This window comes from Petromyzon marinus, chromosome 34 (assembly GCF_048934315.1).
Source record: "Petromyzon marinus isolate PM22_M1 ecotype Great Lakes invasive population chromosome 34, UKy_Petmar_22M1.pri1.0, whole genome shotgun sequence".
In the NCBI taxonomy this organism is placed as follows: domain Eukaryota; kingdom Metazoa; phylum Chordata; class Hyperoartia; order Petromyzontiformes; family Petromyzontidae; genus Petromyzon; species Petromyzon marinus.
The window spans coordinates 515,524-529,410 of record NC_133700.1 but is presented as its reverse complement, the minus strand read 5'-3'; the positions used below and the strand labels follow the sequence as shown (position 1 = coordinate 529,410).

The 13,887-nt window shown below is 49.6% G+C and overlaps 1 protein-coding gene across 4 annotated transcripts in view; it reads right to left on the bottom strand.

Moving 5' to 3' along the window:
* The window catches only part of PLEKHM2 (pleckstrin homology and RUN domain containing M2), a 47,282-nt gene extending 34,013 nt beyond the window's left edge, over positions 1 to 13,269 (bottom strand). For all 4 annotated transcript variants that reach the window (XM_032965312.2, XM_032965313.2, XM_032965314.2 and 1 more), the window contains exon 1: positions 11,945 to 13,269. In XM_032965312.2, coding sequence (XP_032821203.2) covers positions 11,945 to 12,004 — 60 coding nt within the window. In that variant the 5' untranslated portion in view covers positions 12,005 to 13,269. The remainder of the gene's footprint in view (positions 1 to 11,944) is intronic.
* Positions 13,270 to 13,887: the final 618 nt, after the last annotated feature.

Sequence of the window (13,887 nt, the reverse complement as noted above, 5' to 3'; positions counted from 1 at the left end):
CGCTCCCTGCACGAAGACAGAAGACTGGGCTGGAGCCTAGCTAGGACCCTGGACCAGCCTCCCAGCCCTTCTGAGGGCTAAGGCTCGGCATACCCAGCGGTCAGGACCCACCGGGCCAGCGGTGGGTCAGATAGCCTCCCTTAGGTCCTAGCCGGAGGACTAGGATAGCGGTAGACGTGTGAGTCCCGCCAAGTCCGGAGGTTGTACCTCCTTAGGTATCAAGGAGGTTAGCGGTAGACGTGTGAGTCCCGCCAAGTCCGGAGGCTGTACCTCCCTAGGGTATCGGGTGAGGGGACCGAATATCCCTCTGTGTGTGTTAAGCGATGTATAAGGGAATAATACAATAAACAGAGTGTGCCTCCTAAAGAAGTCTGCTCGTCCTTACAACACTACAATAACATCCTTCCGATGACTGAATCCTGATGTTCCTACTCTGGTTAGGCACTGCCTTACCAACACTTACTTCACCTGGAATGGTACTTTCTACAAACAAAATGAAGGTACCCCCATGGGATCCCCCTTATCACCAGTGATAGCGAATGTTTTCATGGAGAAATTGTAAACAGATGCCATCCAGGCATCCACCCCCTACATCCTTCCTTGTGGAAGAAATATGGAGATGACACTATCGTCATTTGGCCACATGGCCTGTCAGCATTGAACCAATTTCTGAACCACATTAATTCAATAAACCTATCCATCAAATTCACCATGGAAGTGGAGGATGGTAAGCTATCATTCCTGGATGTTTTGTTTAGGAGACCTAATGGCTCGTTGGGACACTGCCTACAGGAAAGCCACCCACACGGATTCCTATCTGAAACCTGATTTCCACCACCATCCGGCACAGAATAATTCCCTCATCAAAACACTACCACATAGGGCCCAATGCATTTCTGACCAACACCACCTAGCCAGTGAACTGGAACACGTACACCAGGCCCTCAAGATGAATGGCTACTCGGACCGCATTATTCGCAAAGCTGTTTCTCCAACTATGGAGAAACAACCCCCTGAGATGGCAATAAAAACCATCACGTTACCATACATAGCAGGCGTTGCCAAAAAGATTTCCAAAATCTTAAACAAACACAAGATCCAGGTCCGATTCAGTACAGTACACAAAATCCGTGATCAAATCCCATCTGTGAAGGATGTCATTCCTGACATGCAATATCCTGGAGTCTACAAACTAAGTTGCACCTGTGGTGGTTGTCACATTGGGGAAACGAAACGACATATCTCGGACCGTGTTCGTGAGTACAAGTCAGATCTGAAACACGGCAGAACCAATACCTCCGCCACGGCTGACCATTGCTATAACGCTGTGGGCTCTCATTATATTGTTTTTTTCCGAGACCAAGGTACTCTGAAAACCTTCAGGCTACTATCAAAGGTTTGTTCATGAAGCCATCCAGATATTATGCTTGGTTCTTTCAGTAAAGTCACGTAGAAGGGAAATAATAAAAATAAAACAACGCAAGCAGCCGTCCTCAGGTGAAGAAACAGAGCTGTCGGAAAGACATCGTCCGAATGAACACTGCTAAGCTTATATTCTTAGTTTTTTCGGTAAAGTCACGTTGAAGAGAAACAACAAAATAACAAAATATATATAAAACAATAAAAAATTCTCACGACGTTTCGACCATAACTCAAACGGTCATCATCAGGTGTGTTGGTTTGCATAAATTTATTTTTAAACGGCACAATTATTTATTTATAAAAAAAACGTTGGCGTCACGCGCAGCGATTTGGCAGTTTGCCCAGGACTAGTCCATCTATTTTTTTGAAAAGAGGAGGGGGGAGACGAAATTTTTTATAATGTATGCTGTCTGAAAGCCACTGTAAGCGTGAACAATCAATTAAGAACTGAAATGGTTTATCAAATCTTTCCAATGATTGCTAAGATAGAATCCATCTTCTCGGTTGAAATTGTCTCTGTGCTTGTATATGTGGATAGCCTCATGAACGAATTTCTCATGGAAGCCAGATGGCTTACAAAGAACCTCCGTCTTGGAAAAGTCAATGGCATGTGAGCCTACTGAATTAGAACAATGATCTGCTACGGCCGAGGTGTTGGTCCTACCGTGTTTAAGGTCTGCTTTATGTTCACGAATGCGGTCCGAGACATGGCGTTTGGTTTCTCCAATGTAACTACTACCACAGAGGCAACTTAGTTTGTAGACACCAGGGTATTGTATAAACACAAGATCCAGGTCCGTTTCAACACATTACATAAAATCCGTGATCTGGTTCCGTCTGTAAAAGATGTGATTCCGGACATACAATACCCTGGTTTCTACAAACTAAGTTGCCTCTGTGGTAGTAGTTACATTGGAGAAACCAAACGCCATGTCTCGGACCGCATTCGTGAACATAAAGCAGACCTTAAACACGGTAGGACCAACACCTCGGCCGTAGCAGATCATTGTTCTAATTCAGTAGGCTCACATGCCATTGACTTTTCCAAGACGGAGGTTCTTTGTAAGCCATCTGGCTTCCATGAGAGATTCGTTCATGAGGCTATCCACATATACAAGCACAGAGACAATTTCAACCGAGAAGATGGATTCTATCTTAGCAATCATTGGAAAGATTTGATAAACCATTTCAGTTCTTAATTGATTGTTCACGCTTACAGTGGCTTTCAGACAGCATACATTATAAAAAATTTCGTCTCCCCCCTCCTCTTTTCAAAAAAATAGATGGACTAGTCCTGGGCAAACTGCCAAATCGCTGCGCGTGACGCCAACGTTTTTTATAAATAAATAAATGTGCCGTTTAAAAATAAATTTATGCAAACCAACACACCTGATGATGACCGTTTGAGTTATGGTCGAAACGTCGTGAGAATTTTTTATTGTTTTATATATATTTTGTTATTTTGTTGTTTCTCTTCAACGTGACTTTACCGAAAAAACTAAGAATATGAATTACTGCAGTCACGAAAGCTTTAAATCAAAACTGCTAAGCTTGTCAGCGTATTTTTAATTATCCATCCAGATATATAAACAGACATAACTTCAACCAAGAAGATGGACAAAAAATTGAGCAATCACTGGAAGGATGTTATTAACCAGGTAAAACCTTAACTGCTTTATGGTGTTGTCTTCATATCCGCATCTCCAGTTTCTTCAGCCTCCCACTCCCAGCCCAGCTCACGTCCCCCCCCCCCCCCAGCATTTTGCCTTGCTCGTCTTCTAATCCCTCTAGCAGCGCTCCACTTCCCCTACCCCACACCCCCCTAATAACCGCATATTCAGTTTCTTCAACCACCCACTCCCAGCACCGCCCACTTCCCCCCCCCCACCCCCCGGTATGTTGCCTTGCTCGTTTCCTAATCCCTCTAGCAGTGCTCCACTCCCCTTACCCCACACCCCCCTCTCTAAATCTCCTCCCTGGCTCCGCCCCCCTCTCTTACCTATATAGCCTCTTGTCTCGGCAGCCCTTTTGCCCACTTCAGCAATTATTTCTTGCTATGGTTGTCCCACCTGATGACGGACACTTGTGTTGCGCCTGAAACGTCGCGATTTAATTTATTTTATTTTATACCTACGTGACTTTACCGAAAGAACCAAAGAGTATGGAGCCCTGCAGTTACGAAAACTTTAAATCTATATTTTTATTATTTCACTATTTTTATTTTACCAGGTAAGGTCCAGTGCCCTGGCCATAAATTATAGCACAATTAAGTGGCTTATCATTTCGACATTTATAGCAGCCAAATATTATAAACGCATGTTTCTAAACACGGAGTGAAAAACCGGAGGACCCGGAGAAATATCAACACGACCAAGAAAGAGACACGCAAACTCCAAATATACAGCAGGCGTCAGGGTCGGGATCGAACCCACGACCTCCTGCATACCACCGTGGCACCCCACATTATAACTGTATTTGGAAAATATTCAACAACATATGCAAGCACTGGGCTATCCAATTATTTGAGTATGGCAAAATTTCATTATCTGCAAACCAATAATCCGCACGCAATTCCCTGTACTTTGTGGATTATTGGCGGTTTGTCCTCCCTCCCGTAATCTGCGACACCCCGCAGTGGACTGAAAGCGCTTCGCGGACTGCAAAGCACCATCCACAGAAATGGGCAGAACTAATGGGGAGCTGCATGTGTGGAGCTACAGGGAAATGATGAGGTAAAATTTTTTTTTATGTTACTCTTTGTGTTACATCTGCAAAGACGAGCTGTGCTGAAGTGATTTGTTCGTAATTTTTCGTTTCAACTTGTAACGCACTGCCACACAGTAGGCACTCACTCTCGTAGAAAGAGAACAAATTCAGAGGTGCGAGCGATGGCGCTGCATTCACATCGCCTGTTGTAGTTTTCGCAGCGGGGGGTGATGTGGCTGCTGCGTAGAATCCCAATTGAGTGATTTGTGGTGTCATTTTCTGCATTTGGCGAATTTGGACTGTGACACCGACTCGTTTCAAATGACACCACATCATATTCTTAGCTCTTTCGGTAAAGTCACGTTGAAGGGAAACAATAAAATAACAAAATATATATACAATACAAATTCTCACGACGTTTCGACCATTTGTGTTATGGTCGAAACGTCGTGAGAATTTTTATTGTTTTATATATATTTTGTTATTTTATTGTTTCCCTTCAACGTGACTTTACCGAAAGAGCTAAGAATATGAATTACTGCAGTCACGAAAGCTTTAAATCAAAAGACACCACATCATGTTTCTCATTATCCGCTTGTACCAGCTTGTCGCGCCTGTGTCCACGCCTCACTGCTGGTGACGTGATTCGTTAAATCAACACAAGTCTCGGCTTTAAATAGGTGGATCCGGTTTTCCAAACCTCCCGGCGTTTTCTATAAGAATACGACCGCAATGTTCTGTTCCTCCTCATCGCAGTTTATCTAAAATTTTTTTTACGATTTCCCTCCATCAGCTCTCAATGGGAAGTGGTGTGCGCGCGACTCCGAGTACAGACCTGTACACGGCCGAACACCCACTGCAACACGAACAAGAGTACATGCCGCAAAACAGATTTAACCACACGCACAGAGGTGTGTAGCATTGCATGTACAATAATTACCCCGGTTAACGTGAGGGATGCGTTACTGAAAGGTGTGATGAATTTACAGGGTAGGTGGAGGCGAAGGCTGAGGCGACGGATAAGAGTAAGGGTGGACAATGCTGTCAGCGACATACGCGTGGGTGAAGGCGACGCAAATCATGTAGTGGTATGAATAAAGTGATGACATATTTGCGAAACGACATAAAAGAGAGACGTAAATCAGAATATTACTGTACCAACGTTCTCAGCCTTATCCCGACCACCAGCTCACAAGAACTGCATCTGTAGTCACTGTGTCGTTTTAGACCACAAAATAGAAAAAAAAACACTTGAGAAAACGCTCAATGCAGAGGACTCACCCCCACCATAGGAATGTGGAATTTGCCCCTCACTGACTCACATGTGTAAACAGGAGATGAGTACCGCCTAAGGGTGCAATCACTTTGGCTCTTTGAGCTTTGCTTTTGCCGTGAGAATAGGAACTGTGACAATGACAGCATCACTCCCAGGCTGTCCTCGTAGAAGAGAACGCCCCTTGGCAGCTGAGGCTGAACCTACAGTGGAGAGGTTAAGATTCCAAAAGTCTTCGCTCGGCACAAAACGAGCAGCGGAACAAGCCGCACGCTGATGGAAAGAGGAAGAGAAACCACGTAGCCTGTGCCACGCGGCGTCACCGCAATGCCCCGTGGTGCGCTTTGCGGCGTGAATAATGGCACGCCTGGAGTCCAGGGGAGCGTTACATAGAATAGACTAGGGTCAAAGACAGCAATGGGAAAAGCGGCCTCTCCTGTGCAGTGTGAGATCAGATGCGATGAACAGGTCTAAAGTATAATGATAGACAGGCTAAAGCTTGGGGAGTAGCACTGTTCACAGGTTCTTCCAAGGTTGTTCTTCACAGCAACACTCCAGCTTCACTGCCAGTGTCAAGAGTAGCATGTCTTCCCTTCAGCCATGAGCCGTCTCGGCCACCAGTGTCTTCTCCAAGGATGGCGGCTTCAGTACTGCAGGGTTGCTGGTGCAAAAGCTCAACGCTTCTGGTGCAACTGCAGGCACAGCACCGCCATCAGCAGTTCTCTGCCGCCACGGGTGTTAATCTGCGTCCTTCTGCTGTGTTCCACCATCAGCAGCAGTTGTTCGTCTCCCTCGGCTATCATCTGCAGCTTCTCCAAGCACGATGCCATCTCCAGTACAATCTTTTTCCCTCCATCCATGAAAATGGGCCCAGTGACTCCTCTATGAAACAAAAACCTGTCTCTGACCCCAGGGACCCTGCAAACTATGGCCCCATTGTTGGCAGAAAGGGTAAAACCTCTTATTATTTTTTCATACGGCCCCATTACAAACATATCAACCATTTCCAAACTCCTGCAGCACCTCGCTATTGTCACTCAAAGATCACATCATCCCCCAATTCTGCCCCCTACAGTATGCCGACTACCTAGCCTACATAAGAGGTTTTTGGGTTAGGTCGCGTAAATATGTCGTTAAAACCCGCCACCACCCGACACAGCCAACTAGTAAGAGTTGTCACGTAAACAGAACATGCCAATTAGTCACTAGTACAGCACACCGGTGTACTGGTGAAACGTCGTACTCACTTTGTAAATGTTGTGGCTTGGCTTTCCAACACACCGGTGTGCTATACTAGTGACAAATCGGCATGTTCTGTTTACGTGACAACCCTTACTAGTTGGTTGTGTCGGGTGGTGGCGGGTTTTAACGACACATTTATACATTTACTCGATCTAACCCAAAAAGCTCTATAATGGATATTGGTCACGAAAGCCTACGTGTTAAACTACCTAGCTTACTCCAGGGAGACTGCGCTCGTTCTTATCATTGACCAGTGCTGGACCAAAGGCTGCCAAAAGGCGAACAGTACAAGGACAACGGAAATAGTCACCTTTGAGACAAAGACATGAAAGAGGCCACCTCTGGTTCAGGCCAATCAGTTTCCAGAACAGTGCGTGCAGTATCAACGCATATTTTGTTTGCATGTTTTACCACATGTCCGTGTAGTTAATTCAGGCTTGATGTCCTATAAAAGGTGTATATTTGGTGTTTGAACATCTTAACACCTTCTGTATTTATGCCAGAAAGGGTGAAGCCCCATTTTTATCATTCAATATCTTGATACTGTGCACAAAGATGCCACGAGTAAAACTACAGCGTCTCAAAAACAACGCGTCACGCCCTCTCCTTGGCATTAGGCGTAGCCACATGGCTTTAAAAAATAACATTTAGCTGGAGATTGCATCCAGCATCATCTGGTGTAAACAAGGGCTCAGCACTCTCGGGTAATTGACATTTCCTACACGATCAAAACCCTAAAAAACTACTAAACGTGTTTGGTGAACTAGGCGAGACCGGCGCGAGAAATCCGGGCTGGCACAGCCAGCGTTGGCATTTAACTCGAGTTGACGTTTTACAAATAGGAACGTGGGCAGACCGGACAGCAACTAGAGCTCGCTCCTAGACCTGCCCCTCCACACCAACCTCACAACTTGCCCTACCACACCAACCTTACGACCTGCCTCTCCACACCGATCCCACGACCTGCCCCTCCAAACCCACCTCACGACCTGCCCCTCCACACCAACTTCACAACCTGCCCCTCCTCACCGAGCTCACGACATGCCCCGCCACACCAACTTCACGACCTGCCCCTCCACACCGATCCCACGACCTGCCCCTCCACACCAACCTCACGATCTGCCCCTCCACACCAACCTCACGACCTGCCCCTCCCCACCAACCTCACGACCTGCCCCTCCACACCAACCTCACGACCTGCCCCTCCACACCAACCTCACGATCTGCCCCTCCACACCGACTTCACGACCTGCCCGTCCACACCGACTTCACGACCTGCCCCTCCACACCAACCTCACGATCTGCCCGTCCACATAGACCTCAGCAGTCTGTGAGGGGACTTTGAGGAGTCTGTGCTGTGAGCAGTCTGCGATGTGAGGAGTCTGTGAGGAGTCTGTGAGGAGTTTGTGATGTGAGGTGTCTGTGAGGAGTCTGTGAGGAGTCTGTGAGGAGTCTGTGAGGAGTCTGTGAGGAGTGAGGAGTCCGTGAGGAGTCTGTGAGGAGTCTGTGAGGAGTTTGTGAGGAGTCTGTGAGGAGTCTGTGAGGAGTCTGTGAGGAGTCTGTGAGGAGTCTGTGAGGAGTCTGTGAGGGGTCTGTGAGGGGTCTGTGAGGAATCTGTGAGGAGTCTGTGATGTGAGGAGTCTGTGAGGAGTCTGTGAGGAGTTTGTGAGGAGTCTGTGAGGAGTCTGTGAGGAGTCTGTGAGGAGTTTGTGAGGAGTCTGTGAGGAGTCTGTGAGGAGTCTGTGAGGAGTCTGTGATGTGAGGAGTGAGGAGTCTGTGAGGAGTGAGCGAGTGAGGAGTCCGTGAGGAGTCTGTGAGGAGTCTGTGAGGAGTCTGTGAGGAGTCTGTGAGGAGTCTGTGAGGAGTCTGTGAGGAGTCTGTGAGGGGTCTGTGAGGAATCTGTGAGGAGTCTGTGATGTGAGGAGTCTGTGAGGAGTCTGTGAGGAGTTTGTGAGGAGTCTGTGAGGAGTCTGTGAGGAGTCTGTGAGGAGTTTGTGAGGAGTCTGTGAGGAGTCTGTGAGGAGTCTGTGAGGAGTCTGTGAGGAGTCTGTGAGGAGTCTGTGATGTGAGGAGTGAGGAGTCTGTGAGGAGTCTGTGAGGAGTCTGTGAGGAGTCTGTGAGGAGTCTGTGAGGAGTCTGAGGAGTCTGTGAGGAGTCTGATGCGAGGAGTTTGTGAGGAGTCTACGGTGTGAGGAGTCTGTGAGGAGTCTGTGAGGAGTCTGCGAGGAGTCTGCGAGGAGTCTGCGAGGAGTCTGCGAGGAGTCTGCGAGGAGTCTGCGAGGAGTCTGTGAGGAGTCTGTGAGGAGTTTGTGATGGAGTCTGTGAGGAGTCTGTGAGGAGTCTGTGAGGAGTCTGTGAGGAGTCTGTGAGGAGTCTGTGAGGAGTCTGTGAGGAGTCTGTGAGGAGTCTGTGAGGAGTTTGTGAGGAGTTTGTGAGGAGTCTGTGAGGAGTCTGTGAGGAGTCTGTGAGGAGTCTGTGAGGAGTTTGCGATGTGAGGAGACTGTGAGGAGTTTGTGAGGAGTCTGTGAGGTGTCTGTGAGGAGTTTGTGAGGAGTTTGCGATGAGGAGTTTGTGAGTCTGTGAGGAGACTGTGAGGAGTCTGTGAGGAGTCTGTGAGGAGTCTGTGAGGAGTTTGTGAGGAGTTTGTGAGGAGTCTGTGAGGAGTCTGTGAGGAGTTTGTGAGGAGTCTGTGAGGAGTTTGTGAGGAGTTTGTGAGGAGTCTGTGAGGAGTCTGTGAGGAGTCTGTGAGGAGTTTGTGAGGAGTTTGCGATATGAGGAGTTTGTGAGTCTGTGAGGAGTCTGTGAGGAGTCTGTGAGGAGACTGTGAGGAGTCTGTGAGGAGTCTGTGAGGAGTCTGTGAGGAGTCTGTGAGGAGTCTGTGAGGAGACTGTGAGGAGACTGTGAGGAGTCTGTGAGGAGTGAGCGATGTGAGGAGTCTGTGAGGAGTTTGTGAGGAGTCTGTGAGGAGTCTGTGAGGAGTCTGTGAGGAGTCTGCGAGGAGTCTGCGAGGAGTCTGCGAGGAGTCTGCGAGGAGTCTGCGAGGAGTCTGTGAGGAGTCTGTGAGGAGTTTGTGAGGAGTCTGTGAGGAGTCTGTGAGGAGTCTGTGAGGAGTCTGTGAGGAGTCTGTGAGGAGTCTGTGATGTGAGGAGTGAGGAGTCTGTGAGGAGTCTGTGAGGAGTCTGTGAGGAGTCTGATGCGAGGAGTTTGTGAGGAGTCTACGGTGTGAGGAGTCTGTGAGGAGTCTGTGAGGAGACTGTGAGGAGTCTGTGAGGAGTCTGTGAGGAGTCTGTGAGGAGTTTGTGAGGAGTTTGTGAGGAGTCTGTGAGGAGTCTGTGAGGAGTTTGTGAGGAGTCTGTGAGGAGTTTGTGAGGAGTTTGTGAGGAGTCTGTGAGGAGTCTGTGAGGAGTCTGTGAGGAGTTTGTGAGGAGTTTGCGATATGAGGAGTTTGTGAGTCTGTGAGGAGTCTGTGAGGAGTCTGTGAGGAGACTGTGAGGAGTCTGTGAGGAGTCTGTGAGGAGTCTGTGAGGAGTCTGTGAGGAGACTGTGAGGAGACTGTGAGGAGTCTGTGAGGAGTGAGCGATGTGAGGAGTCTGTGAGGAGTTTGTGAGGAGTCTGTGAGGAGTCTGTGAGGAGTCTGTGAGGAGTCTGCGAGGAGTCTGCGAGGAGTCTGCGAGGAGTCTGTGAGGAGTCTGTGAGGAGTCTGTGAGGAGTTTGTGAGGAGTCTGTGAGGAGTCTGTGAGGAGTCTGTGAGGAGTCTGTGATGTGAGGAGTGAGGAGTCTGTGAGGAGTCTGTGAGGAGTCTGTGAGGAGTCTGTGAGGAGTCTGATGCGAGGAGTTTGTGAGGAGTCTACGGTGTGAGGAGTCTGTGAGGAGTCTGTGAGGAGTCTGTGAGGAGTCTGCGAGGAGTCTGCGAGGAGTCTGTGAGGAGTCTGTGAGGAGTCTGTGAGGAGTATGTGAGGAGTTTGTGATGGAGTCTGTGAGGAGTTTGTGAGGAGTCTGTGAGGAGTCTGTGAGGAGTCTGTGAGGAGTTTGTGAGGAGTTTGTGAGGAGTCTGTGAGGAGTCTGTGAGGAGTCTGTGAGGAGTTTGTGAGGAGTTTGCGATATGAGGAGTTTGTGAGTCTGTGAGGAGTCTGTGAGGAGTCTGTGAGGAGACTGTGAGGAGTCTGTGAGGAGTCTGTGAGGAGTCTGTGAGGAGTCTGTGAGGAGTCTGTGAGGAGTGAGCGATGTGAGGAGTCTGTGAGGAGTCTGTGAGGAGTCTGTGAGGAGTCTGTGAGGAGTCTGTGAGGAGTCTGTGAGGAGTCTGTGAGGAGTCTGTGAGGAGTCTGTGAGGAGTCTGTGAGGAGTCTGTGAGGAGTTTGTGATGGAGTCTGTGAGGAGTTTGTGAGGAGTCTGTGAGGAGTCTGTGAGGAGTCTGTGAGGAGTTTGTGAGGAGTCTGTGAGGAGTTTGTGAGGAGTCTGTGAGGAGTCTGTGAGGAGTCTGTGAGGAGTCTGTGAGGAGTCTGTGAGGAGTTTGTGAGGAGTCTGTGAGGAGTCTGTGAGGAGTCTGTGAGGAGTTTGCGATGTGAGGAGACTGTGAGGAGTTTGTGAGGAGTCTGTGAGGAGTCTGTGAGGAGTTTGCGATGAGGAGTTTGTGAGTCTGTGAGGAGACTGTGAGGAGTCTGTGAGGAGTCTGTGAGGAGTCTGTGAGGAGTCTGTGAGGAGTTTGTGAGGAGTTTGTGAGGAGTCTGTGAGGAGTCTGTGAGGAGTTTGTGAGGAGTCTGTGAGGAGTCTGTGAGGAGTCTGTGAGGAGTCTGTGAGGAGTCTGTGAGGAGTGAGCGATGTGAGGAGTCTGTGAGGAGTCTGTGAGGAGTCTGTGAGGAGTTTGTGAGGAGTCTGTGAGGAGTTTGTGAAGAGTCTGTGAGGAGTTTGTGAGGAGTTTGTGAGGAGTCTGTGAGGAGTTTGTGAGGAGTCTGTGAGGAGTCTGTGAGGAGTTTGTGAGGAGTCTGTGAGGAGTCTGTGAGGAGTTTGCGATGTGAGGGGACTGCGGGGTCGCTGACTCGCGGGATGACGTCTCGCGACACGAGAGCGCAACGCGAGACGCCAGGACGCGGAGAACACAACACGAGAACAGGGCACAACGCGAGACCACAACGAGGGAACACAACACGAGGGAACACAACACACTTCACTGCGTCACACCAAGGGCACCGGGCCAAATGTGGCTAGGGGCCGCTGGGCCGGCTCCGCACGGGATCACCAGGGGGTCGCCAGGGGGTCACCAGGGGGTCGCCAGGGGGTCACCAGGGGGTGGTGGTTCCGCACCTTCTTGATGGACCAGGAGATGTTCTCCAGGATCCGATCTTTCAGCTTCACGCCCTCCATTCGCTCCGCTCCAGGCGCGCGCCCAGCCACGAAGCCACCGCCCAGCACCGGCTCCAACCCCGACCCAAAACACCAACCCGTGCCCTAGAGACCCCGAACACCAACCCGTGCCCTAGAGACCCCGAACACCAAATGGTGCCCTAGAGACCCCGAACCCAAACCCGTGCCCTAGAGACCCCGAACACCACCAACCCGTGCCCTAGAGACCCCAAACGCCAACCCGTGCCCTAGAGACCCCGAACACCACCAACCCGTGCCCTAGAGACCCCGAACGCCAACCCGTGCCCTAGAGACCCCAAACACTCGGGCAAGCTAGCGCCGGTGCTGGCCCTGGGACCCCGCTCCCCGGCCTGGCTCTGTATGTTGAACTTCTTTCGCACTGTACGTGGCCAACCGTGCGAATCGGAGGCGCTAAATCGCTGTGTCCAGCGCTGCTACTGATCACGAGACGCAGCCACAGACTCGCACACAGAGAGACTCGCACAGAGAGACTCACACAGAGAGACACACAGAGAGACTCGCACAGAGAGAGACTCACACAGAGAGGCACACACAGAGACACAGAGAGACTCGCACACAGAGAGGCTCGCACACAGAGAGACACAGAGACACACACGGAGAGACACACACAGAGACTCGCACAGAGAGAGACTCACACAGAGAGACTCACACAGAGAGAGACTCGCACAGAGAGACTCACACAGAGAGGCACACACAGAGAGACTCACAGACACACACACAGAGACACACAGACACACGCACAGAGACACACACAGACTCACTCACACAGAGAGGCACTCACACAGAGAGGCACTCACACACAGACTCTCACACAATACACAGCCGCAGAGACTCGCACACGCAAGAGATTCACAAAACAGCACGCACAGCGACACTCCCTCTCTCACACACAATTACAGACTCGCACAATAACACACACACGAATCACACACACACAGCCACAACAACCACTCCTATCCAGGCGCTCACTCGAACCCTGCGCTCCCACGCCAGCCCCGTGTCACTTCACCCTAACCCCTGCCTCGCCCACCCTCTGCTCGCTAAATCATGATCTCACTCACCCATAATCTCCCTCAATACCCGTCTCACTCTCCCCCTACGTTCCCTGTTGTCCCCAACTCTCCCTGCACGCTCCCGCTCTGGCCTGGCACCACAGCCAGCAGCTGTTTAGAGCCACTCCTAATTTGGGCGGCATCGATTTATCGATTCTTCACAAACACCGATTCCTTGCACTCGCGATGTGGGTTTTTTGAATCTACGGCAGGAATCTAAAGTGGTAAATCGATTCAGTGGCGACACGGGGAGCACGTGACTGATCATGGGACCGGGGGTGTCTGCCCCCCCCACCACCACGCGATCCAGGAATCGACGTGATTATATATACATCGATTAAATTGGCTGCGATGTCACGATATCGAGTTGACGTTTAGGTGATTTGTGTACGCGCAGGGTTCCCCGTTTAGCCAACTTTCCGGTCATCACTCGAGAACGAATACATGTATCGCACAAAACACTGGGTTGAATAATGGTCGTTAGATAAACACGCGGATACAAAAAAGAAAATACAGTGAAAATATAATCTCAGCAGAAAAAATTGATTAGGTACACGTGCAAGTAAGCTCTTTGGTTCTATTGGGTAAAGTCACGTAGGTGAAAATAAAATAAAAAATCACGACGTTTCGGCCACAACGCAAGCGGCCTTCATCAGGTGAAGCTTTGTATGCTAATCTAACCGTGACAAACACGCAAATCTATAAAGAGTAACGAAAACATATGGGTGCAAGTGGCGCAAGATGAAAGTTAGTCGCAGGTGCAAGTGAGCGCTGTGATCTTGGCCTGATATGGAGATCAAGCGGGGGAGT